Consider the following 19072-nt stretch of genomic DNA (forward strand, 5'->3'; position numbering starts at 1 on the left):
TTTATCTCCCTTACACAAATAGGACTCTGAGTCACTTGCCCAAGTAAGTCAGTAGCGGGGCCAGAAACAATGTCCCCTGCAGGGTCTAAGCTCAGGGAGGGGGCATTATGGAAAATCCTGGTTCTCCCTGCTGGGGTGGAGGAGCCCTTTGCATGCTAATTTGCATGGAATTTGCTTTGCTTCCAAAGGGCATTGATGCCTCTGTCCTGATCCCAGATGACTGAGCCCTGGGACTGGTGCCAGGGGCCTGGGTCTGTCCCCCTAACCCATCCAGAATTGCATCAGAAGTCCAGTCCTCTTGGGGACCTCAGTTTCCTTATCTGTAAAATAGGAGTCAGAGGTCTAGATAGGGTGAACTCAAAGTTTCCTTCCCTCTCTGGTGACCCTCTCACCACCACCACGTCCATTCTCACCTCCTCCCTTCACCACTACCACCCCTTCACCTGCAACTCCACAACCAACTCTACCCTCACCATCTCTTCTGTCACCTCTCCTCCACTACCACCATCAACACCATCACTACCACCCCTTCATTCTACCACCTCCACCTTCACCATAACCCACACCCTTGTTATCACCTCCACCATGGCCAGCACCATCTCCTCTTCCACCTCCAACCGCCACTGGAAGCCCCCACGTCCCCAGTCCTAATTACCTACGTCATCAGCGCCATCAGACATCATCACCTCCACCATCACCATCCACAGATATTTCTACCCCAAGGCCCCAGTATGACCTGGGTCCCTGCCCCTGCAGATTTCAGCCTCATGGAGATGCTGGCTTAGACACACGGATTAGACTCTAAGACAGTTAAGCAGAGGTGGGAAGTCTATTCAGGAGAGGAGGGGAAGGCATCTGTCCATGACCTTCAATGGAGGGGACCACACAGACTCATGAGGATGTAGAGGTGACTGCTGACCAACTGGGAGTTTTAGGCACAGAACTTTGGACATTTTCTGCCTAAACTGGTCAACATTGCTCTTCTCTAAGCATTCCCGGAAGAACTGGGGTTTCAGGACTGCTTAGCAGATAGGAGTAGAGGGAAGGGCCCACAGCTATATATCCCTAACCAAGTCTGACCCTTGAGTGACGCATTCACTCTTCTCATTCATTCATTCAACAACATTCCCCTAGTCCTGTTGGGTACAAGACCCTGAGCCTGTTTTTGTTCTTCCTGCCAGTTTGTTCCCCCACTGCTGGGCCCTTTTTCCACCCCAGTGCCCTTCCCCAAATAATCCAATTGGCTCATGCTGGTCTTGGGTCACTCACTGCGGAAACTCCCTTTTCTCACTGAGACTCAGGAGAGCTCCCCATTTGCTGGGTGACCTTGAACAAGCTCAGCTCCCTCTCCAGACCTGTGTATTCCCCCCACTGAAATCATGCCCAGTGAGCACTGAAAAAGGGAATGCTGAGAGGAGCTGGACAGGGACAGGGCCGACTGTGAGGACATCTGATGGAGACGAGGTGTCTGCAAGAAGAGGAGAGGCCAGTGCTGCTGAGGTTGAGAAGGGAAAGGGCTCGGTGGCTGGAGCCTGAGTGTCTGGCCCTGGAATGGGAGATATGAGGAACAGAGCAGAGGCGAGGGTGGGGGGGCACCAGGGCTTGAAAATGGGGCAAGGGTGGGGGCCAAGGCAAACCCTGAGCTGGCAGGGACTCAGGAAAGTTACAGGCTCAGGGCAGGGCCTCGGGTGTCCCTGAAGCCCTGGAGAGGGTACCGACCTCTGAGCCACCTGTCTTTACCTCACCCGCAGGTGTGTCAAGGTCCCTCCCCCAAGAGCAAGGGCGGGCCAAGCCTACAGGAAGGAGGGTGAGGGCAAACTGGTGAGCACACCCCATCCCCAAGGCCATTCCAGTCTGAATAGCCAGCCCAAGGGGTCCACCAGGGGGAGGCCACCTTGCCCTCGCCACCTCCTAGTTGGGAAGTGGGAGCCTGTGCCTTTAAATTCTCAGCAGGTTGAAGTGGCTGATGACATCACTGGTTCCCGGGAGCAGCGGAGGAGCTGGAGCCAGAGCCTGAGGGAGCCCGGGCTGCTGCCGGGGGCTGCAGACATGGAGGGCCAGAGTAGCAGAGGCAGCAGGAGGTCAGGGACCCGGGCTGGCCTGGGTCCCCTGCCCATGCCCCAAGAGGTTTCTCAAATTGGGGCACCCTCCAAGGTAAGACCCCTAGAACCCAGGCCCCCCATTCCCCATCCCTGGGCCCACGCCCCCCCCCCACCAACACCACCACCACTGCAGGCACCCTGGTGCCCTGGGCAGAGGGGTTGGTACTCGCCTCTGACCACCAGGTAGGTGCTGGGCAAAGAGAGTAACCTGGGGACTGGCGGGGGGTGGGGGCAATAACAGGACACTCAGAGAGATGGAGTTAGCCATCTCCAGAGGCCCCCAGGGGAGCTGTGGACTGTGCTACCCGGAACCCAACTCTGCTCCAGTTTTGCTGTGTGACCTTGGCCAAGTTGCTTGTCTTCTCTGAGCCACTACAAAATGAGGGGGCTTGTCCCTGAAGACTAGAACTGTGACATCTGGGATGTCTAAGTTGTTAGTGCTGGAGGTGGCAGTGTGGGGGGAAACACACAGTGGGGCACTTAGAGCCAAGGAAGATGCCCAAAATGCAGCCTCAAAGAGCTGAGTTTGAGGAGGGAGGTGGAGGCAGTGTCAGGTTCTCTGAACCGAGAAGGACATGGGACACAATCAAAACTGCGTCTCTGGAGGCAGGGATAGGGCAACTCCAGGGTGAATGTAGACCTTCTGCCCTCCTTGGGAAAGGATGCTTCATCCTGTCTTTTGGAGACAGGGGACAGCAGAGACAGGAGACAGATGCGGAGGTGAGAGGAGGTCCACACAGGGCCCTGCTCTCCCCTCACCCCCTAGCACTTGCCAGACCTAAAAGGATATGTCCGTCCTCACAGGTGGGAGAGAGGGTGAGGGGGTAAGAGAAAACAAACTTGGGCCCAAAGAGGTGCCAGGACAACTCACTCTAAATGTTAGATTCATTCACACTCGGTGAGAATGGACTATTCCATGGGGCTCGTTGGGAGTCCTAGCAAACGCTGGGCTCACAAATGCACTGAATCTGAGGCGAACATTCCCCAGGATATGGTGTGACCAAGGACCCTTCACTCAGCCCCTTCATTGTACAGAGAGAGAAACTGAGGCCCTGGGCAGAGAGGGGCTTGCCTCAGGTCACACAGAAGCTGGACGTGGAATCTGCATGGCCATTCCAGCTCCGGGCTCTTGCCCCTGCATGGAGCTCTGGGAATGGGTAGGAAGGACAGGGAGGGCTGTGGCCGGGGGATTGGGGAGGTTTTGGGGGAACCTGAGAGTTCCTGGGCGCCGTGGAAGAAGGGAAGGGGATTTAACAGGCTGGACCCCATGTGTCCAGAGTGGGCAGACCTGGGGTGAAGTCAGCAGGGTCTGCAGTGGGAGGGATGCCCAGGAGAGCTGGCTGCAGCCACCCAGCACTCTAAGGTGGGCAGAAAGTGGATGCCAGCAAGAAAGGCTAGGAGAGCCCATGGGTTCAAGCTCATACTCTCCCTCATCTGCTTCCCCTGTAGGCATCTTAGTGTCCCCACCTGTGCAAGGGGTTTCTAAGAGAGGAACTGACCTGCAGCAGAATGGATTGAGATGAGCTGGTAGTAAGGATTTCCTTGGAAACGTGTCTTTCTTAGCTAGAAGGGGTCTGCCTGGGACTCTCTGGAAGGTGGGGCCCAACCTCCTGACCAGGGTCACCCTGAGTCTTTGACTTGTCCTCTGCAAGGTGGACTCAAGTTTTCGGCTCCCGGTGAAGGAAATTGCTACCCCATTACCCTCGGAACCAAGGTTGGCTCTGGCACCTGTGGGGCCACGAGCAGCTATGTCACCTTCCTCAGAGGGGCTGAGGCTGGCTCTGGCGTCTCCCCGACCCATCCTGGCTCCACTGTCCACTCCTGGGGGTCAGAAAACAGCTCCAGCCCGCCGCAGCTCCAGCCTGGCTCCGACATCCGTGGGCCAGCTGGTGATGTCGGCCTCGGCGGGGCCAAAGCCTCCCCCAGCCACCTCAGGCTCCGTCCTGGCTCCAACATCCCTGGGGCAGCTGGTGATGTCGGCCTCAGCTGGGCCGAGGTCTCCCCCAGCCACTCTGGGGCCCAGTCTGGCTCCGGCTTTCAAGGACCAGAAGCAGGTGCCACCCGCCTCCGTGGGACCCAAGCCGGCACTGGCAGCTTCGGGCCTGAGCCTGGCCCTGGCTTCTGAAGAGCAGCCCCTGTCGCCCCCCTCCCAGCCCTCCTCCGTGCCCAGTCCGACTCTGTTGCCCTCTCAGGGACAGACCCCGACTCCAGCATCTGTGACATCAGCCCCGGCCTCTGTGGGATGGACACCAGCTAGACAGAGGAATGCCCCTGGCCCTAGCCCTAGACCTCTCCCTGCTTCGGAGGGGCATCTCCAACCTCCAGCTCAGGCATCTGATCCTGCAGGTTCTCCATCCTCAACCCAAGCCCCCTCAGACGCCCGGCTCTCCCCCTCTTTCCGAGCCCGGCCCGAGGCCCCTCACAGCAGCCCTGAAGAGCCTGTCCTGCCCCGGCCACCCCAGACCCTGCCCCTGGATGTGAGCCAAAGCCCTCCAGAGCCTGGCGCCCGTTCCCCTGGACTGCTGTCCCCCACCTTCAGGCCAGGGGCTCCCTCCGCCCAGACAGTGCCACCTTTGCCCAAACCGCCCCGGTCTCCCAGCCGCTCCCCCAGTCGCTCCCCTAGCCACTCCCTCGGCGCCCCCCCAGCCCCTGAGATGGCCCTGCCCAGGCCTGGCACCCAGGGTGTGGGTCCTGGCGGGCACCTGAGCCCCAGCCTTCAGCCCCGAGAAGTCCCAGCGCCGGTCACCACCTCCCCTTCTACGTCCACTTCGTCGTCCTCTTCTTGGTCTGCTCAGCCCACCTGCAAGAGCGACCCCGGATTCCGGTGAGGGTGCCCCTCTCTCAAGAAAGGTTCTTGGGGCTTGAGCTCTGAGACTAGCCATTCTTCCAGGGTGGCTCGCCCTACTCTGCCTCAGTTTACCTTCCTGCAGAACAGTCCTTGGGGGAACTGGGGCCCACCCTGGGACCCACTGAAGACAGCATCCTCTCCTAAGGGACTTGCCCACCCCTGCGTCAATGAATCTCCCCGGGAGAGTCTGGAAGGCGGGATGCTGGTCCCCCGGGGGCCCTTCTGTGGGCTCGCACCCTCACCCCGCCTCAGTTTATTTCTGCAAAGAAAGCCCCGTGGGAGAGGGGTTGAGAGTGAGGAGAGGGATGCCCTGCAGTAATCCTCCTATGCCACCGCCCCCAGGATCACTGTGGTCACCTGGAACGTGGGCACCGCGATGCCCCCCGACGACGTCACGTCCCTCCTCCACCTGGGTGGCGGCGATGACAGCGACGGCGCCGACATGATCGCCATAGGGTGAGGGGGCGGGGCTCACGGACCGCCTCCCGGGGTCCCCTCGGGCCTCCTCCCCAAAGAGGGACCTCTAGGCCGCCCCCCACCCCGACGGCCTTCCCCCACTCCCCAGACTGCAGGAAGTGAACTCCATGATCAACCAACGGCTCAAGGACGCGCTCTTCACGGACCAGTGGAGCGAGCTCTTCATGGACGCCCTGGCGCCCTTCAACTTCGTGCTGGTAACGCCTCCTTCAGCCCCCGGCGCCCCCTGGCGGGTCCGTGAAATGGAGGGGAGACTTAAAGGTCCCGGGAAAGGCAGGGGCGGGCCGGGGGAGCCGTGCCCTGTTCCCAGCTCGTCGCCTCCCCCGCCACAGGTGAGCACCGTGCGGATGCAGGGCGTCATCCTGCTGCTGTTCGCCAAGTACTTCCATCTGCCGTTCCTGCGGGACGTCCAGACCGACTGCACGCGCACCGGCCTGGGCGGTTACTGGGTAAGCGCGGGCGTGGGGGCCAGAGTTTAGCCCCCTTCCCCCTGCCCATCCGCAGGCAGGTCCCTTTCCAGAAGCCGCCGCTCACCCCTTGGCTGGACGACTCCTACCCAGGTCATCCCCCACCCCCCGTTCTTCCAGGCCTCGCCCCCTTTCGGGGGTCGTCCCCTCCACGCTCCGCCCCCGGGGCCCACCTCCTGGCCTGGGCCCCGCCTCTGATCCGCCCCCCCGGGCTCCCCAGGGCAACAAGGGCGGAGTGAGCGTGCGCCTGGCCGCCTTTGGACACATGCTCTGCTTCCTGAACTGCCACCTGCCGGCGCACATGGACAAGGCCGAGCAGCGCAAGGACAACTTCCAGACCATCCTCAGCCTCCAGCAGTTCCAGGGGCCCGGCGCGCACGGCATCCTAGACCACGAGTACGGCCCGGGCAGAGGGGCCTGGGGCGGGGCTAGCGGGGAGGGGCGGGGCCTCCGGGGCCAGTTTCTCCGCCAACTTGCAGCGAGGACCCTGAGCAGGGGGGGTGGGGGGCTACCCACACTTCCTCTAGGGTCACGAAGGTAGGTAAGAGTTCGACGGGGAGGGGCGGGGACTAACTCTCCTCCAGACCCGCCTCTCCTTAGTGGTAACGCAGGGCTGTCTGGTTGAATGGGGGCGCGGAAGGGACCCGGGTTGAGCCCTTCCACCCCGATGGACCCCCACCGACCCTCACTCGCCAACAGCCTCGTCTTCTGGTTCGGGGACCTGAACTTCCGCATCGAGAGCTATGATCTGCATTTTGTCAAGTTCGCCATCGACAGCGATCAGCTCCACCAGCTCTGGGAGAAAGACCAGGTGCGGGATCCCAACACGCACTCCAAACCCCTGAGCACGCAAACGCGCCCCCAGGACCCTCCCGGAGCCTAGGCCGTGGTCCTCCCTGGCCCTGCCCCCTGGCTGGGGTTGGGGCGCCGGAAGTCGGGGAAGGATCTGCCCCGGCTGCTGTTTAGTTCTGTCTTTCTGGCCCCCCACAGCTCAACATGGCCAAGACCACCTGGCCCATCCTGAAGGGCTTCCAGGAGGGGCCCCTCAACTTCGCACCCACCTTCAAGTTTGACGTGGGGACCAACAAATACGATACCAGGTGAGCTCACTGCTAGGGTGAGGTGGGGACGAGGGCGAGGGTCTCCTGGACTGGAAAGGGTGTGGGGAGAAGGGGGCAGGAGGCGAGGCCGCCGGCTGTGCCTGGACCTCCAGACCCTGAAACGTGGGCCACCCCTGCCCCCCTGCAGCGCCAAGAAGCGGAAGCCAGCCTGGACCGACCGCATCCTGTGGAAGGTCAAGGCTCCGGGTGGGGGTCCCAGCCCCTCGGGACGCGAGAGCCACCGGCTCCAGGTCACCCAGCACAGCTATCGCAGCCACATGGAGTACACGGTCAGCGACCACAAGCCAGTGGCCGCCCAGTTTGTCCTGCAGGTGAGTCCTGGCCTCACCTGCTCTCGTTGACATACTCAGGCCCAGCTCAGCATCCCACGGCCACCAGTAATCCCTGCCCCTGCCTTTGGCAGGGTGGGGATAGAGTTGTGCTCTCCATTTTCAGAAGAGGAAACTGAGGCTCAGAGATGTGTCGTTGCTCAGAGCCCAGGGTCCCACAGCTAGTAAAAGGAAAAGTTAGGCTTTGAACCCAGGCCAATCTGATCTTAGAGCCTTTTGACCAGTCTTCTCTAGCTCCTTCCGAGAAATATTAGGGCAGCGTATGCTAAGATTCATGTATATAATAAGACCAGTAAAAAAAAAAAATCCCACATAGCATCCATGCATATTTATTCATTCAGGACTTATTTATTTAGTTACCACATGCCAGGCACTATAAAAAATGGTAATAGGCAAAATGAGGAAAGATATCAAAAATACAAAGCTAAACTCTAAACAGTTACTGTAGTTTAGCATTGTATTTAGGGTTGAGGTCCCTGGTTGCCAAAGTGAAAAGGGCAATCCTAAAGTGTCACAACCAGACCTGAGAGACCATCTAGTCCAACTTTCTGTTTTCCTGTGGGGAAACCGAGGCTCCTAGAGAGGCACACATGCACCCACAGGCTCAGCAGCCAGTGTGGGCAGATCCTATCTTTCCATCTCCAAAACCCAACTCTGGGCTCTTTGCTTCTCCTGATCTGATAAGGAGGAGCCCTGCAGGCCAGAGAGTGTTTTCCCTAGTGACTTTGTCACATGATCAGTCAGTGGGATATTGGCCAATGTCTTTCAGGTAGGAATGGAAATCTGCCCCGTGCCTGGCCTCGCGTGACCTTTGGTAAAGGGCTTGGGTGTGAGGTTTAACCCTTAATCGGGCACCCGGCCTTGGGAACCACTCCTTTTGGGCACCCCACCCTGTCATTCTCTCCTCCTTCAGGACTCTGTCCCTTGTGAAATGTTGCCTGTCGAGAACCTACCACATGTTAGGCCCAGGGGAGGCCATTTTACCTATGTTACCCCTTTAATCGTTTCAGTAGACCCAGAGGTGCCAACATTCTCCTGCCTGTTTTCCTGGTGGGGGAGAATGAGGCTCAGAGAGCTTAAGTCCCTAACCTGAGGCAACACAGTCAGAACTGGGCTCAGCGGGGGGTTTAACCCTGTGAGCCCTCGGGGACATTTCTGAGGGCCCACCCTGGCCAGGCTCTGCTCTTGAGAACGCAGGGATGAAGAGAGAATGGGCCGGTCTCTTCTGGAGCTGCTTGACTGAGAGGCCGAGGAAGGAGGATGGCGGGGAGGGAAACCCAAAACCAGATAAACAAGGGAAGCAGACAAAAGCCTGAGGCGGGCACCACTTGAGCCCTTCCGGGAGGGACAGAAATGGAGTCAGTACCCTGGCTGCCTGCCACCCTCGGCAACCCCACCTACGTGGGTGGCCCCCTGATCAACTCGGGGTGACCCTGAAGGAGAGGATACTCATGGTTTTAATTTGTCCTCGTGGCCTGATGACAAGGCATTAGTGGCCCTGTAGTGCAGGTGGGGAAACTGAGTCTCGGGAAGGCAAGGGGCTTGCCTGAGATCACACCAGCAAGTTAGTGGTGGAGCCTGGACCAGGCCTGCTCTTGTCCACTCAGGGGTGTCCAGCTTACCCTTGTTAGCATATGAGCCAATCATTTATGGAGCTCCTACTGTATACTGGGCATTTTATGGGATGTTTTACAAACAGTATCTCTGACTCTTCGGAACAAGTCCAAGAATTAGATAAGAGCATCTGCGCTCGTCACAGAGGCTGTGGGCAGAAAGCATTGGATTGGGAGGCAGGAAGCCTGGCATTGAGCCCAGATCCATGCGGTCTACCTCAGTTTCCCAGTCTGTACAAGTGCCCACGAAGGCCTTTCCTCTCAGCCAGTTTGCACTGACTCTGAGAGGCCCAAGAGCCCTAAGTACATGGGACCTTAGAGGGTGGCCCCTGATGTCGCCCCTTGCCCCCGCCCTGCCTGGGAAGTTTGCCTTCAGGGACGACGCCCCCCTGGTGCGGCTGGAGGTGGCAGACGAGTGGGTGCGGCCCGAGCAGGCTGTGGTGCGGTACCGTGTGGAGACCGTGTTCGCCCGCAGCTCCTGGGACTGGATCGGCTTGTACCGGGTGAGAAGGGCCGGGGCTGTTGGTGACTCAGGGAAGGAAGGGGCCGGAGGAGCAGCGGGCAATGGGGTGGGCTCACTGGGCTTGTCCAGAGTTTGAGGCCGCCCCTGGAGGCTGCTGGGGCCAGGCTTTAGGGGTCACAGCCCCAACTGCTCTCGCCCAGGTGGGTTTCCGCCACTGCAAGGACTACGTGGCTTACGTCTGGGCCAAACACGAGGACGTGGATGGGAGCAACTACCAGGTAACTTGAGGGGAGGAGGAGGAGGGAGGAGAGGAGTCCCGGTTGCCTCCCTAACCTCACCGGGGCCTTTATCCCCTGGCCCACCAGGTGACATTCAGTGAGGAGTCACTGCCCAAGGGCCACGGGGACTTCATCCTGGGCTATTACAGCCACAATCTCAGCATCCTCATCGGCGTCACTGAACCCTTCCAGGTAAGGCCAGACCGGCGTCTGGGGCGCCAAGGCCCTCTTCCAGGGCCTTGAGCTCTGGGACCTCAGACACATAACCTGACCTCTCCGGGTCCCCCACGGGGGAGGGTGGGAGTGGTCCAAGAGACCTCCGTGGCCAGCTCGGGGAGCCCCAGTGACTGACGAACCCCACCCCCCGCCCCCCAGATCTCGCTGCCTACCTCAGAGCCGGCCAGCAGCACCACGGACAGCTCGGGCGCCAGCTCAGAGGACGAGGATGACAGCACCCTGGAGCTGCTTGCCCCCAAGTCCCGCAGCCCTAGCCCCGGCAAGTCCAAGAGGCACCGCAGCCGCAGCCCGGGCCTGGCCCGTTTCCCCGGCCTCGCCCTGCGGCCGTCGTCCCGCGAACGCCGAGGTGCCAGCCGCAGCCCCTCGCCCCAGAGCCGCCGCTTGCCTCGGGTGGCCCCCAAAAGGGGCGGCGAGGGCAGCGGCCAGGGCAGCGGCGAGGAGGGGTCCTCCGCGCTGCCTGGGCCCTGGGCCTTCCCGCCAGCTGTGCCTCGAAGCCTGGGTCTGCTGCCTGCCTTGCGCCTGGAGACCGTAGACCCCGGCGGTGGCTCCTGGGGCCCTGAGCCGGAGGCCCCGGTCCCCGACAGCCTGTCTCCCAGCCCCCAGGGCCGGCAGGGGCTGGAGGAGGGGGGCCTGGGGCCCTGAAGGGCAGGCGGGCAGGTGGCCCCCGCTCTGCGCCCGTCTTCCACACACCCGCCTGCCTCGCTCCCGCTGCTGCTCCAGCCGAAGCTGAACTTGCCACTCCGAGTCCTGGCCAGAGGGGACCTGGGGTCCCCAAAACGTCAGTCCCAGCACCTCAACTGGGACAATCGGCAAAGGCTTGACTTGGCCCCCATCTGGGATGGGGGTGGAGGGAATCTCTGGCAGATGTCCCAGTCCTGAAGGTCATCCATTAGGAATTAAATTCTCCAACCTCACTCCCGCCTCCTTCCTAATTTGTTAGCGGTCTGGGGTGGGGACGGGGGTACATCAGAGCAAGGGACTAAAGAGGAAGGGGGATGAGAGAACTGACCTTTATCTGGTACTGTATATAGACATTCTACACACATGTCCTTTCATCTGTCCCCAGTCTGGATTCAGTGCCATTCCTTTTCTTTCTTTCTTTTTTTGAGGTACCGGGGCCAGGGATTGAACCTGGTGAGCCTGGGACCTCGTATGTGGGAAGCCGGCACTCAACCACAGAGCCACAGCGGCTCCTCTGAGTTGTTTTTGTTTTTGTTTTTTTTCATTTATTTGCATGTTTACTTTTGTCTTTTTTTTTTTTTTTTAATTCCCCTCCCCTCCCCCGGTTGTCTGTTTTTCTGTATCTTTTTGCTGCGTCTTGTTTCTTTGTCCGCTTCCGTTGTCGTCAGCAGCACGGGAAGTGTGGGCGGCGCCATTCCTGGGCAGGCTGCTCCCTCCTTCCCGCTGGGCGGCTCTCCTTATGGGTGCACTCCTTGCGCGTGGGGCTCCCCTACGCGGGGACATCCCTGCGGGGCAGGGCACTCCTTGCGCGCATCAGCACTGCGCATGGGCCAGCTCCACGCAGGTCAAGGAGGCCCGGGGCTTGAACCGCGGACTCCCATGTGGTAGACGGACGCCCTAACCACTGGGCCAAAGTCCATTTCCCTGTTTACTTTCGTCTTTAGGAGGCACTGGGGACCAAACCTGGGGCCTCCCGTGTGGGAAGCAAGGGCTCAACCCCTTGAGCCACATCCGGTCCCCTCAGTGCCATTCTTAGACCGATTTTACAGGTGAGGAAACTGAGGCCTCCGAAAAGTTACGTGAGCCTCTCGAGGTCAGACACCCTAGCACAGTTTGGCTGTGTATTGGGGGGGGGAGCGTTTACTAGGTACGAAGCACTCTTACATGCACTGGTTCATTTAACCCTCAACCACCCCGTGAGGTAGGTAGCTCCTGCTTACACTCCCCTTTCTCAGAGGAGGAAATTAAGGCTCAGAGTGGAGGGGTGGGAGGGATTGGAATTTAGGTGTAGGGCCAGCCCGGGGGAAGTGCAGAAGCTTTTACGAGAAGGGGGTCCTGGGGTGGAGGACATTGGGAGACCCCTGCCCAGTGCCCCCCCCCATGCTGGATTGGGACACAGATACTTCCGTGGGCTCCCGCCATGCCCCAGCCGCTGCTCCAGGCCTCCCTTCAGCAGCCAGGTGTGGGGGCTCCCTGGGCAGGTCCTGGAGACAGATTCGTTCTGCAAGGTGAGCTTCATCCTGGCTGTTGAAATAAGTGACCCCTGCCCTCTGTCTCCATCTGAGCATGAAGTTCCCTGGCAAGGTCCAAGAGGAAGTCTTCTAAACACCACACGTGGGCACAGGAGGGTTGTGCTACCAGCCCAAGGGCACCCAGCACGGCAGGAGCCGGGGCCAGCACTTGGGCCTTGGCGCTACCACCCCGCCATCCAGCCTCCCAGCTGTCCACAGGAACCCCAGCTATGCTTCAGCCTAACCCTTGGCGAGGAGGCCGAGGCCCCCCCGCAGTGGGTAGCAAAGCCAGGGACAAGGTCCAGGAGAGCTGGGAATTGAGATCACGGGCTCCAGGATTTCTGTGGCCCACCGGGTTTTCGGGCTGCCTGGGTCAGCTGCAGGCACCGGTCGTAGAATGACATGGGGACCCCTGGGGGCTCCAAAGGCCACGCCTGCCGTTCGTCTGGAACCGTAGCCCGGAGCTGAGGTCGCCTCCGCCAAAGCCGCCGCAAGTGCCGCGCTGACACCCTAATGGCTCTAAGGTCACTGGGACAGCTGTGGGGAGAGAGGTGTGGAGCAGGCAGTCAGGGCTGGCCGAGAGCCCCCTGCTCTGCAGAGAGGAGCAGGGGTGGGCTGGGGTCACCTGCAAGGCAGGGAGGGGTGAGACACACCTGGGGAGGGGGGCAGAATAGACCCTGGGGCGGTCTGGTCATCAGTCTCCTCACTTGTGAGCAATGAGCTAGGTAACAAGGGGCAGGCTTTGAGAATGGGAATCCAAAGGACATTGTGGGGAAAGCAGATGTGGCTCAACTGATACATCATCTGCCTACCATATAGGAGGTCCAGGGTTCAAATCCAGGGCCTCCTGGTCCATGTGGGAAGCTGGCCCACCTGCAGTGCTGCTGCATGCAGGGGTGTCGCCCATGTAGGGGAGCCCCACACCCAAGGAGTGTGCCCCACAAGAAAAGCCACTTCGCCGAAAAAAGCACAGCCCTCCCAGGAGTGATGCCGCACACACAGAGAGCTGACGTATCAAGATGACATAACAAAATGAGACACAGATTCCCGGTACCGCTGGGAACGTGTTCTTGCAAGCGGACACAGAAGAACACACAGCAAATGGACACAAGAGAGCAGACAACGGGGTGGGGGCAGGGAAGAGGTGAAAAACAAATAAAATAAATCTTAAAAAAAAAAAAAAGCAAAAGACATTGCGGGGTAGGAGGAAGAGTGAAGCAAGTGTGTCACTCACTATGTGCCAGGAAGGTGTTGGGTTAAGTGCGTCATGCATACGTCATACCCCTTGGCTCCTACAACCATTTCACAGATAAGGAAGTGGAGCCCGGAAAGGTGAATCAACTTGGCAAGGCCACTCAGGAAGTAAATGAAAGAGCTGAGATGCTGACCCGGGCCATCTGCAGAGGTGGAGCTGGAGCTGGGTGGCAGGGGCACTGAGCAGGAAGGGGGGTGATGACACTGGAGCTCAGAGGCCTCCTGACCCCGTTCCCAGGCACACAAAGGGGATACAGGGGACCCACTCCTTGGGAGAAGCCTCTGGCCTGGCCCTGCCGTCGCTCACCTTTCAGCCTCGGCACAGGCCAGCGGAGGGGCCAGCTTGAAGCAGCTCACGCCCAGCAGCTCCCCAAGCGATTCGGCACCCGCCGGTGGGCCTCGGAGCCTCCAGAAGCGTGCCAGACTGAGGGCAGAGGCAGGCTCAGGCCGGGGCAGGTCCTCACTGGCCGGGGGACCCTTCCCAGTGCCTGGAGCAGGTAGGCACCCCCCACCCCGAGGGTCCGAGCCAGCCTCACCGGCGCGTGCAGTTGCAGTGGAAGAGGGTCTCGTGGGCGCTGTTGAGCAGGTGGAACTTGGTCTCCTGGGGCCTGATCTGATGCTCGCACTGGTCTAGGCGGCGGAAGCTGCGGCAGGCCCGGTGGGCACCTGGGGGGGTGGTGAGCGTGGTGATGAGGAGAGCTCAGGCCCCCGGGGAGTCTCCACCATTGCCCACTGCCACGCCGGGGCCGCCCCAGCACGCGTGCTCCATCCCCCACACACATCTAGGTCTCGTGCCCTTCGTGTTCTGGGAATGCTGCACTCGTGGGAATTCATGGAGAGCCCAGGATGCTGAGTGTGGCCGGAAAGGCTTCCTGGAGGCACAGGCAGCTAATGAGGCCGAGGGGTGGGCGGGGAGGGTGGTCCCGGCAGCAGGAACCACGTGTGCAAAGGCCCAGAGGTGGGAAACAGTGTTGATGGGACTGGAGTGCCGAGTGGGAGGAAGGTCTGCAGGGCCAGGACCGGGGGGCCCCGGGTGTTGGGACGTCACTGGCCAGGATAATGGGGTGCCATGGCGGGCGCTTAGCACGGATAGTCCTGATCAAGTTTGGCTTACAAAAATCCCTTTGACAGCAGCGTGATTTGATGGGAGAGGTGGGAAGATCTAGGAGGAGCTTGGAGCAGGAAAGGAGGCAACCCGCCCCCCGAAACTTAGACACAGATGCAGAGCCACCCCCTCACACCAGGAGCCTCCACGTTAACTCCTGAGCTCACCCTGAGACTTTTGTGGCCCCTGGAGGCCTGGGTGGGGGACCTCCGGCTGGGCTGTGGGAGCCACTACAAGCCTGGGGGAGGCCTCGGGGGCCGGGAGGGCCGTGGCCTTGGCTTTGCTGGGGAGCTCGGGACCTTCCCGCTGTCGCGGCCGCTTCCGAGAGTGCTGCTTTCGTCGGGGCCCGGTGGGGGCCAGGCTCTGGGAAGTGGGAGCCCCGGGGGTGGTCGGGGGTCTCCAGGTGGCGTTGTAGAGGATCCTGGGCTGGAGGCGGGCAAGGGGCACCGATCCATACGTCCTACAGCTGGGGGGTGACAGTTGGCGGCAAATGGTGACCGGAATCTCCCCTACTTCCAGGATCCACTACCAAGACTCTGCCAGGCCCATTCCCCACCCCCCTGGGCTGTGGGGGGCACTCAGGGAGGGTCTGGGGTCTTGGGCCCTCCCTGAACGGAGGACAGGCAGGACATGGCATCATTCCCTGGAGGACGGACAGACAAGCTTGGAGCCTGGGCTCCCTCTCTGGCCGGGAAGGGACCCAAGGGGAGCAGGCACGTACCCGCCCCACCAGTACCAGGCCACGCAGGCCTCCTGCTCCTCCAGCACGAAGCAGGGCACCTCCACCACGTTGAAAAAGGCCACGCCCACGAGATCGGAGATGGAGTCGCGCTGGTCCCGCAGACATTGCTGGAATCTGTCCGGAGCCGGTACTCAGTGACCAGAGAGGGCCGCCTGGCATCTCCCCCACCCTGCCGCTACCAACCGGTGATTCGGCGTCCAAAGGCCCCTTCTCCTCTCCGGCCTCAGCTTTCCCACCTGCACAGTGGGTTTGGGCTGGCCAATGCGTTAGGAGCCTCTGGAATTCCAGAGTCCGGGCACTCTGGGGACCTGGGCAACTCCTTGCCACCCCAAGCCCCTGGCCTTCCCTGCCCTCGCTACCTGACGTCACAGTCGCAGTGGGAGATGGTGTGGAATCGGAAGTTTCGGATGCCGTAGCTGTACTGGAAGGGCGAGATGTTCTGGGGGCAGAGGTCGTGCTCCCGACAGCAGAGATCGGGGCCCTGGAAGATGCCTGCAGAGAGGAGAGGGGGCACCAGCTCAGCGGGGCCCCGGGCACCCCCCGCCAGCGATGCCCACCTGATCTCAGGAGAGCAGGCACCTGGTGTGCACCCCAGCCCTGATGCAAGCGCCCTGGGTCACCTCAGGCCGGCCGCCCTCCCTCTGGGGGACTCTCACAGTTTCCCCTTGAAGAGAGTCCCAGAGTTCCTGAACTCACAAGCCCAAGGAAAACTCCGAAGGTGGGAAAGCGCATGTGATTGAATTGGCCAACAGGCAGGGTGTCACCTTCCTTGCTGGCACAGTGATGCGTTGCCAGGATGCCAGCCCCCCACTCCGACTCGGAAGTGCCAAGTCCCACCCCCGACCATCCACCCAACTGCATGGACTGCTGTGCCAAGAGTGAAAAAGGGTCATCCTGGGGCGACACCATCCGAGGAAAGGCCTTCTTTCCTGAGCACCTGCCATGTGCCAGGCAGGTCCCGTCCCTAAGCTCACAGCTGCCCTGTGCAGGAGGCATCATCTCCATTCCCCAGGTGAGGGGAAGCGGCTTGCCCGGCTTTGATGGCCTGAGCTGGGATTTGAACCCAGGCGTCTGGGTCTCAATGCCGGCTCTGCTGGGCCTCCACCAGGGGGCAGGATGGGAGCCCGTAAAGCCTCCTCTTGGGTAGTGGCTTTGGCTCAGTGGACCCTGGAGCCACCCCAGCGCCCCCCTCGGGATATGATTAATGAGGACTCTGTGGGTTTGAGTAGGACCTTCCCCATCTGTGGCCTCGAGGTGAATCATCACCCCCAGTTTACAGATAAGGAAATTGAAGTTCAGAATGGTTAAGTGACTTCCTTGAGGACACACAGCCTGCACTCCCCACTCCAGTCCCCCAGCTCGGATCCCCGTGGCTCATGTGGCTCACCCAGCTCTGAGGAGTTCCCAGCAGAGTCCCCGAATCCACACCACAGCGTGCCGGGCATGGTCCAGCCTCTCTTGACTCTCCGGTGCCCTCCGCCGGGTGCTCCATCCTTCCCTGCTGCTCGCTTTTCCCTGGCCCCTGCAGTGCTCTCCGCAGGCCCTCGGCAGGCCTCCCCCTGGCTCTGCAGGGTGGTTAGGGCTCTCTGCAGCTCCGGCCCAGGGGTGTGGGTGAAGGAGCCCCGGGTGATCTCATGGGCGCAGAGGGCCCCGAAGGCTGCTGTGAGTTCGGGCTCATCCTGCCAGGTACAAGCCTGGAGCCCCCCGTGCCCATCCCAGAGGGCATGGAACAGGGCCAGCCCCTGGGCAGCCTGGCCCAGGAAGCTCAGGGAACTCAGGGGACCGCCAGCTGTGGGCAGTGCCAAGTGACAGGAGGTGCTGTCCCAGCGGAAGGCAGGGGAGCCCCCCAGAGCCGCTCCCAGGAAGCCCAGCACCCCCAGCAACTCCGTCAGAACCCCCATTCCGTCCTGGCCCTGCCCGGTCAGACAAAGCCCCCCGGGATGCCTGGGCCCGCGAGGCGGCCGGAGCGGAAGCGGTGCCCGCCAGGCCGGTGCGGCGGGGCCAATGAATGGGGCTGCGGGAGGAGGAGGAAGGCGGCTTGAGTATCGGGTGATCTTGGGCTTGTAACCGAATCCACCGGCCCGGCAGGCCTCTGATTGGCCGAGGAGGGCACACGCCGGGGGCCCCCGCCCCCAGTCACCCTGCCCTCCTCAGCGCCATCCAGTCACCTGCTGCCAGCCCCACCCAGATGGGGACTGTGGGAACCGAAGCCCTGGGCCCTGGGGGGCAGGGGCCAGGAGGGGTCTCCATCTCTGAGGGGAAGAGAAGAGGGTTCAGCAGCTTGGAGGAGGCCCCCAGCACCCGTCCTCACTCCCCCCACCCCCGGGGTAGTGGCCCCTGCACCCACCTCCTTCAGGCTGGCAGGGGGCCATGGGACAGCAGCCAGGACTGGGTGCAGGAGGAGAGGGCAGATCTGGGACTCTGTGGCCACCGCCCTTGGAGCTCCCAGGGCTTCTGGGAAAGCAGCGCCCAGTCCTTGGCCACCGGGAATACTCCCTCCCTCCCCCCTCCCTCCTGTTTCTGGTTCTTAGAAAAGCCCTTGGCACACCTCCAGGGGCAGCGGCCCCAGGGCTCCTGCTTCCCGGGCCTCTGAGCACCAGTCTGGCCCAGGAGCAGTCCTGCTGGTCTGATTGGTTGTGGAGACGCGGCTGGAGCACCCCTGGAGAGCACCATGGGTGGGGCTGATGCTCTCAACCTGGAAGGACCCAGGTCCTCAGAGGAGGAGAGGATGGCTCAGGGGCCTGGGTCTGCAGCTGCCTCCATCCCTGGGCAGTAACCACCTCGGGGGCATCATGTTTCTCCTAAGAAAGAGGGGTCCCACCACTAGCAGTGGGCAGCACCCAGCACTTGCTCCCGTATCCCAAAGCCATCGGTGAAACTGGGACAGTTACACCCAGGGTGCAGGTGATGCAATTGAGGCTCAGCCAGAGTGAGGAAACTTCGTAGCATAGTCAGGCCCCAGCTGGGGAGGGGCTAGAGGCTGGGTGTGGAGCCCCTAGGACGCATGGCTGGGAGATCAGAGCTGGCCAGGGCCGTGACTTGTCTGTCCGTCCATCTGCCTGCCAACCTCCTTCTTCTCCAACATCCCCCCGATCTCCACCTGAGTCTCTTCCTGGAGGCAGAACCCCAGGGCAGAGCTGGGGGTGGGGGTTCGCCATGCGTGCAGGGGCCCTTCTCTGCGGCCTCAGAGCCAACCTGGGCCTGTGGCTCCGAGAGTCACGGCTGGGGACAACGAGAAGGAAGAGGGATAGGGTAGACCAGGGAGCCAAACTCCTTCTTTCCAGGGGTCAGAAAAAGGCCCATGGAGTATGGGGTAGGGTGAGTGATGGCAGGAGTGCAGGGGAGACCCAGGATTCCAAGGACAGGGACATGACCGAACAAAGGTGAATCCCTCTAGGAAGAAGTCTGATGTTTAAGAATCATTGTTCAGGGGAGCGGGTGTGGCTCAAACGGGTGAGCTCCTGTTTCTCACATGGGAGGTCCTGAGTTCGATCCCTGGTGCCTACTAAAAAGAAAAAAACTAACAAGTAAACAAATAAAGAAAAACCAACTCTGGAGTCAATGCGGCTCAGTGGTTGAGTGCCAGCTTCCCACACACGAGGTCCCGGGTTCAGCAATCCTGGCCCTGGTACCTTAAAAAAAAAAAAAGAATCCAGACCCACTATGCCCTGTTTTCTGTATTTTAGTTCTTTTTTTTTTTTTTTAAAGATTTATTTGTTTATTGAATTCCCCCCCTCCCCCGGTTGTCTGTTCTCTGTGTCTATTTGCTGCGTCTTGTTTCTTTGTCCTCTTCTGTTGTCGTCAGCGGCAAGAGAAGTGTGGGCGGCGCCATTCCTGGGCAGGC

General features: G+C 60.8%; 2 protein-coding genes across 4 annotated transcripts; one reads left to right on the forward strand and one right to left on the reverse strand.

Moving 5' to 3' along the window:
• The first annotated feature begins 1956 nt into the window (after positions 1–1956).
• Positions 1957–10849, forward strand: INPP5J (inositol polyphosphate-5-phosphatase J). Of its 3 annotated transcripts, none has more exons than XM_058281677.2 (13): positions 1957–2154; positions 3755–4926; positions 5293–5406; positions 5516–5624; positions 5760–5876; positions 6115–6290; positions 6594–6705; positions 6885–6994; positions 7143–7326; positions 9323–9460; positions 9621–9698; positions 9786–9890; positions 10074–10849. In XM_058281677.2, exons 1-13 carry the CDS (start codon positions 2050–2052, stop codon positions 10575–10577), a joined length of 3024 nt encoding a protein of 1007 aa, XP_058137660.1. In that variant the 5' UTR covers positions 1957–2049; the 3' UTR covers positions 10578–10849. The 3 variants fall into 3 exon arrangements, with proteins under 3 accessions (XP_058137660.1, XP_058137661.1, XP_058137662.1); XM_058281678.2 differs by having other exon boundaries at positions 1966–2154; positions 4295–4926; XM_058281679.2 differs by lacking the exon at positions 3755–4926 and having other exon boundaries at positions 2073–2154.
• A 289-nt stretch (positions 10850–11138) lies between these two features.
• Positions 11139–17725, reverse strand: PLA2G3 (phospholipase A2 group III). The gene is made up of 8 exons (XM_004449776.3): positions 17576–17725; positions 16616–17480; positions 15588–15720; positions 15208–15342; positions 14654–14952; positions 13918–14047; positions 13689–13805; positions 11139–12664 (listed from the first exon to the last, which is right to left on the reverse strand). Exons 2-8 carry the CDS (start codon positions 17127–17129, stop codon positions 12451–12453), a joined length of 1542 nt encoding a protein of 513 aa, XP_004449833.1. The 5' UTR covers positions 17130–17480; positions 17576–17725; the 3' UTR covers positions 11139–12450.
• Between the last annotated feature and the right edge of the window lie 1347 nt (positions 17726–19072).

Source organism: Dasypus novemcinctus, chromosome 19 (assembly GCF_030445035.2).
Source record: "Dasypus novemcinctus isolate mDasNov1 chromosome 19, mDasNov1.1.hap2, whole genome shotgun sequence".
In the NCBI taxonomy this organism is placed as follows: domain Eukaryota; kingdom Metazoa; phylum Chordata; class Mammalia; order Cingulata; family Dasypodidae; genus Dasypus; species Dasypus novemcinctus.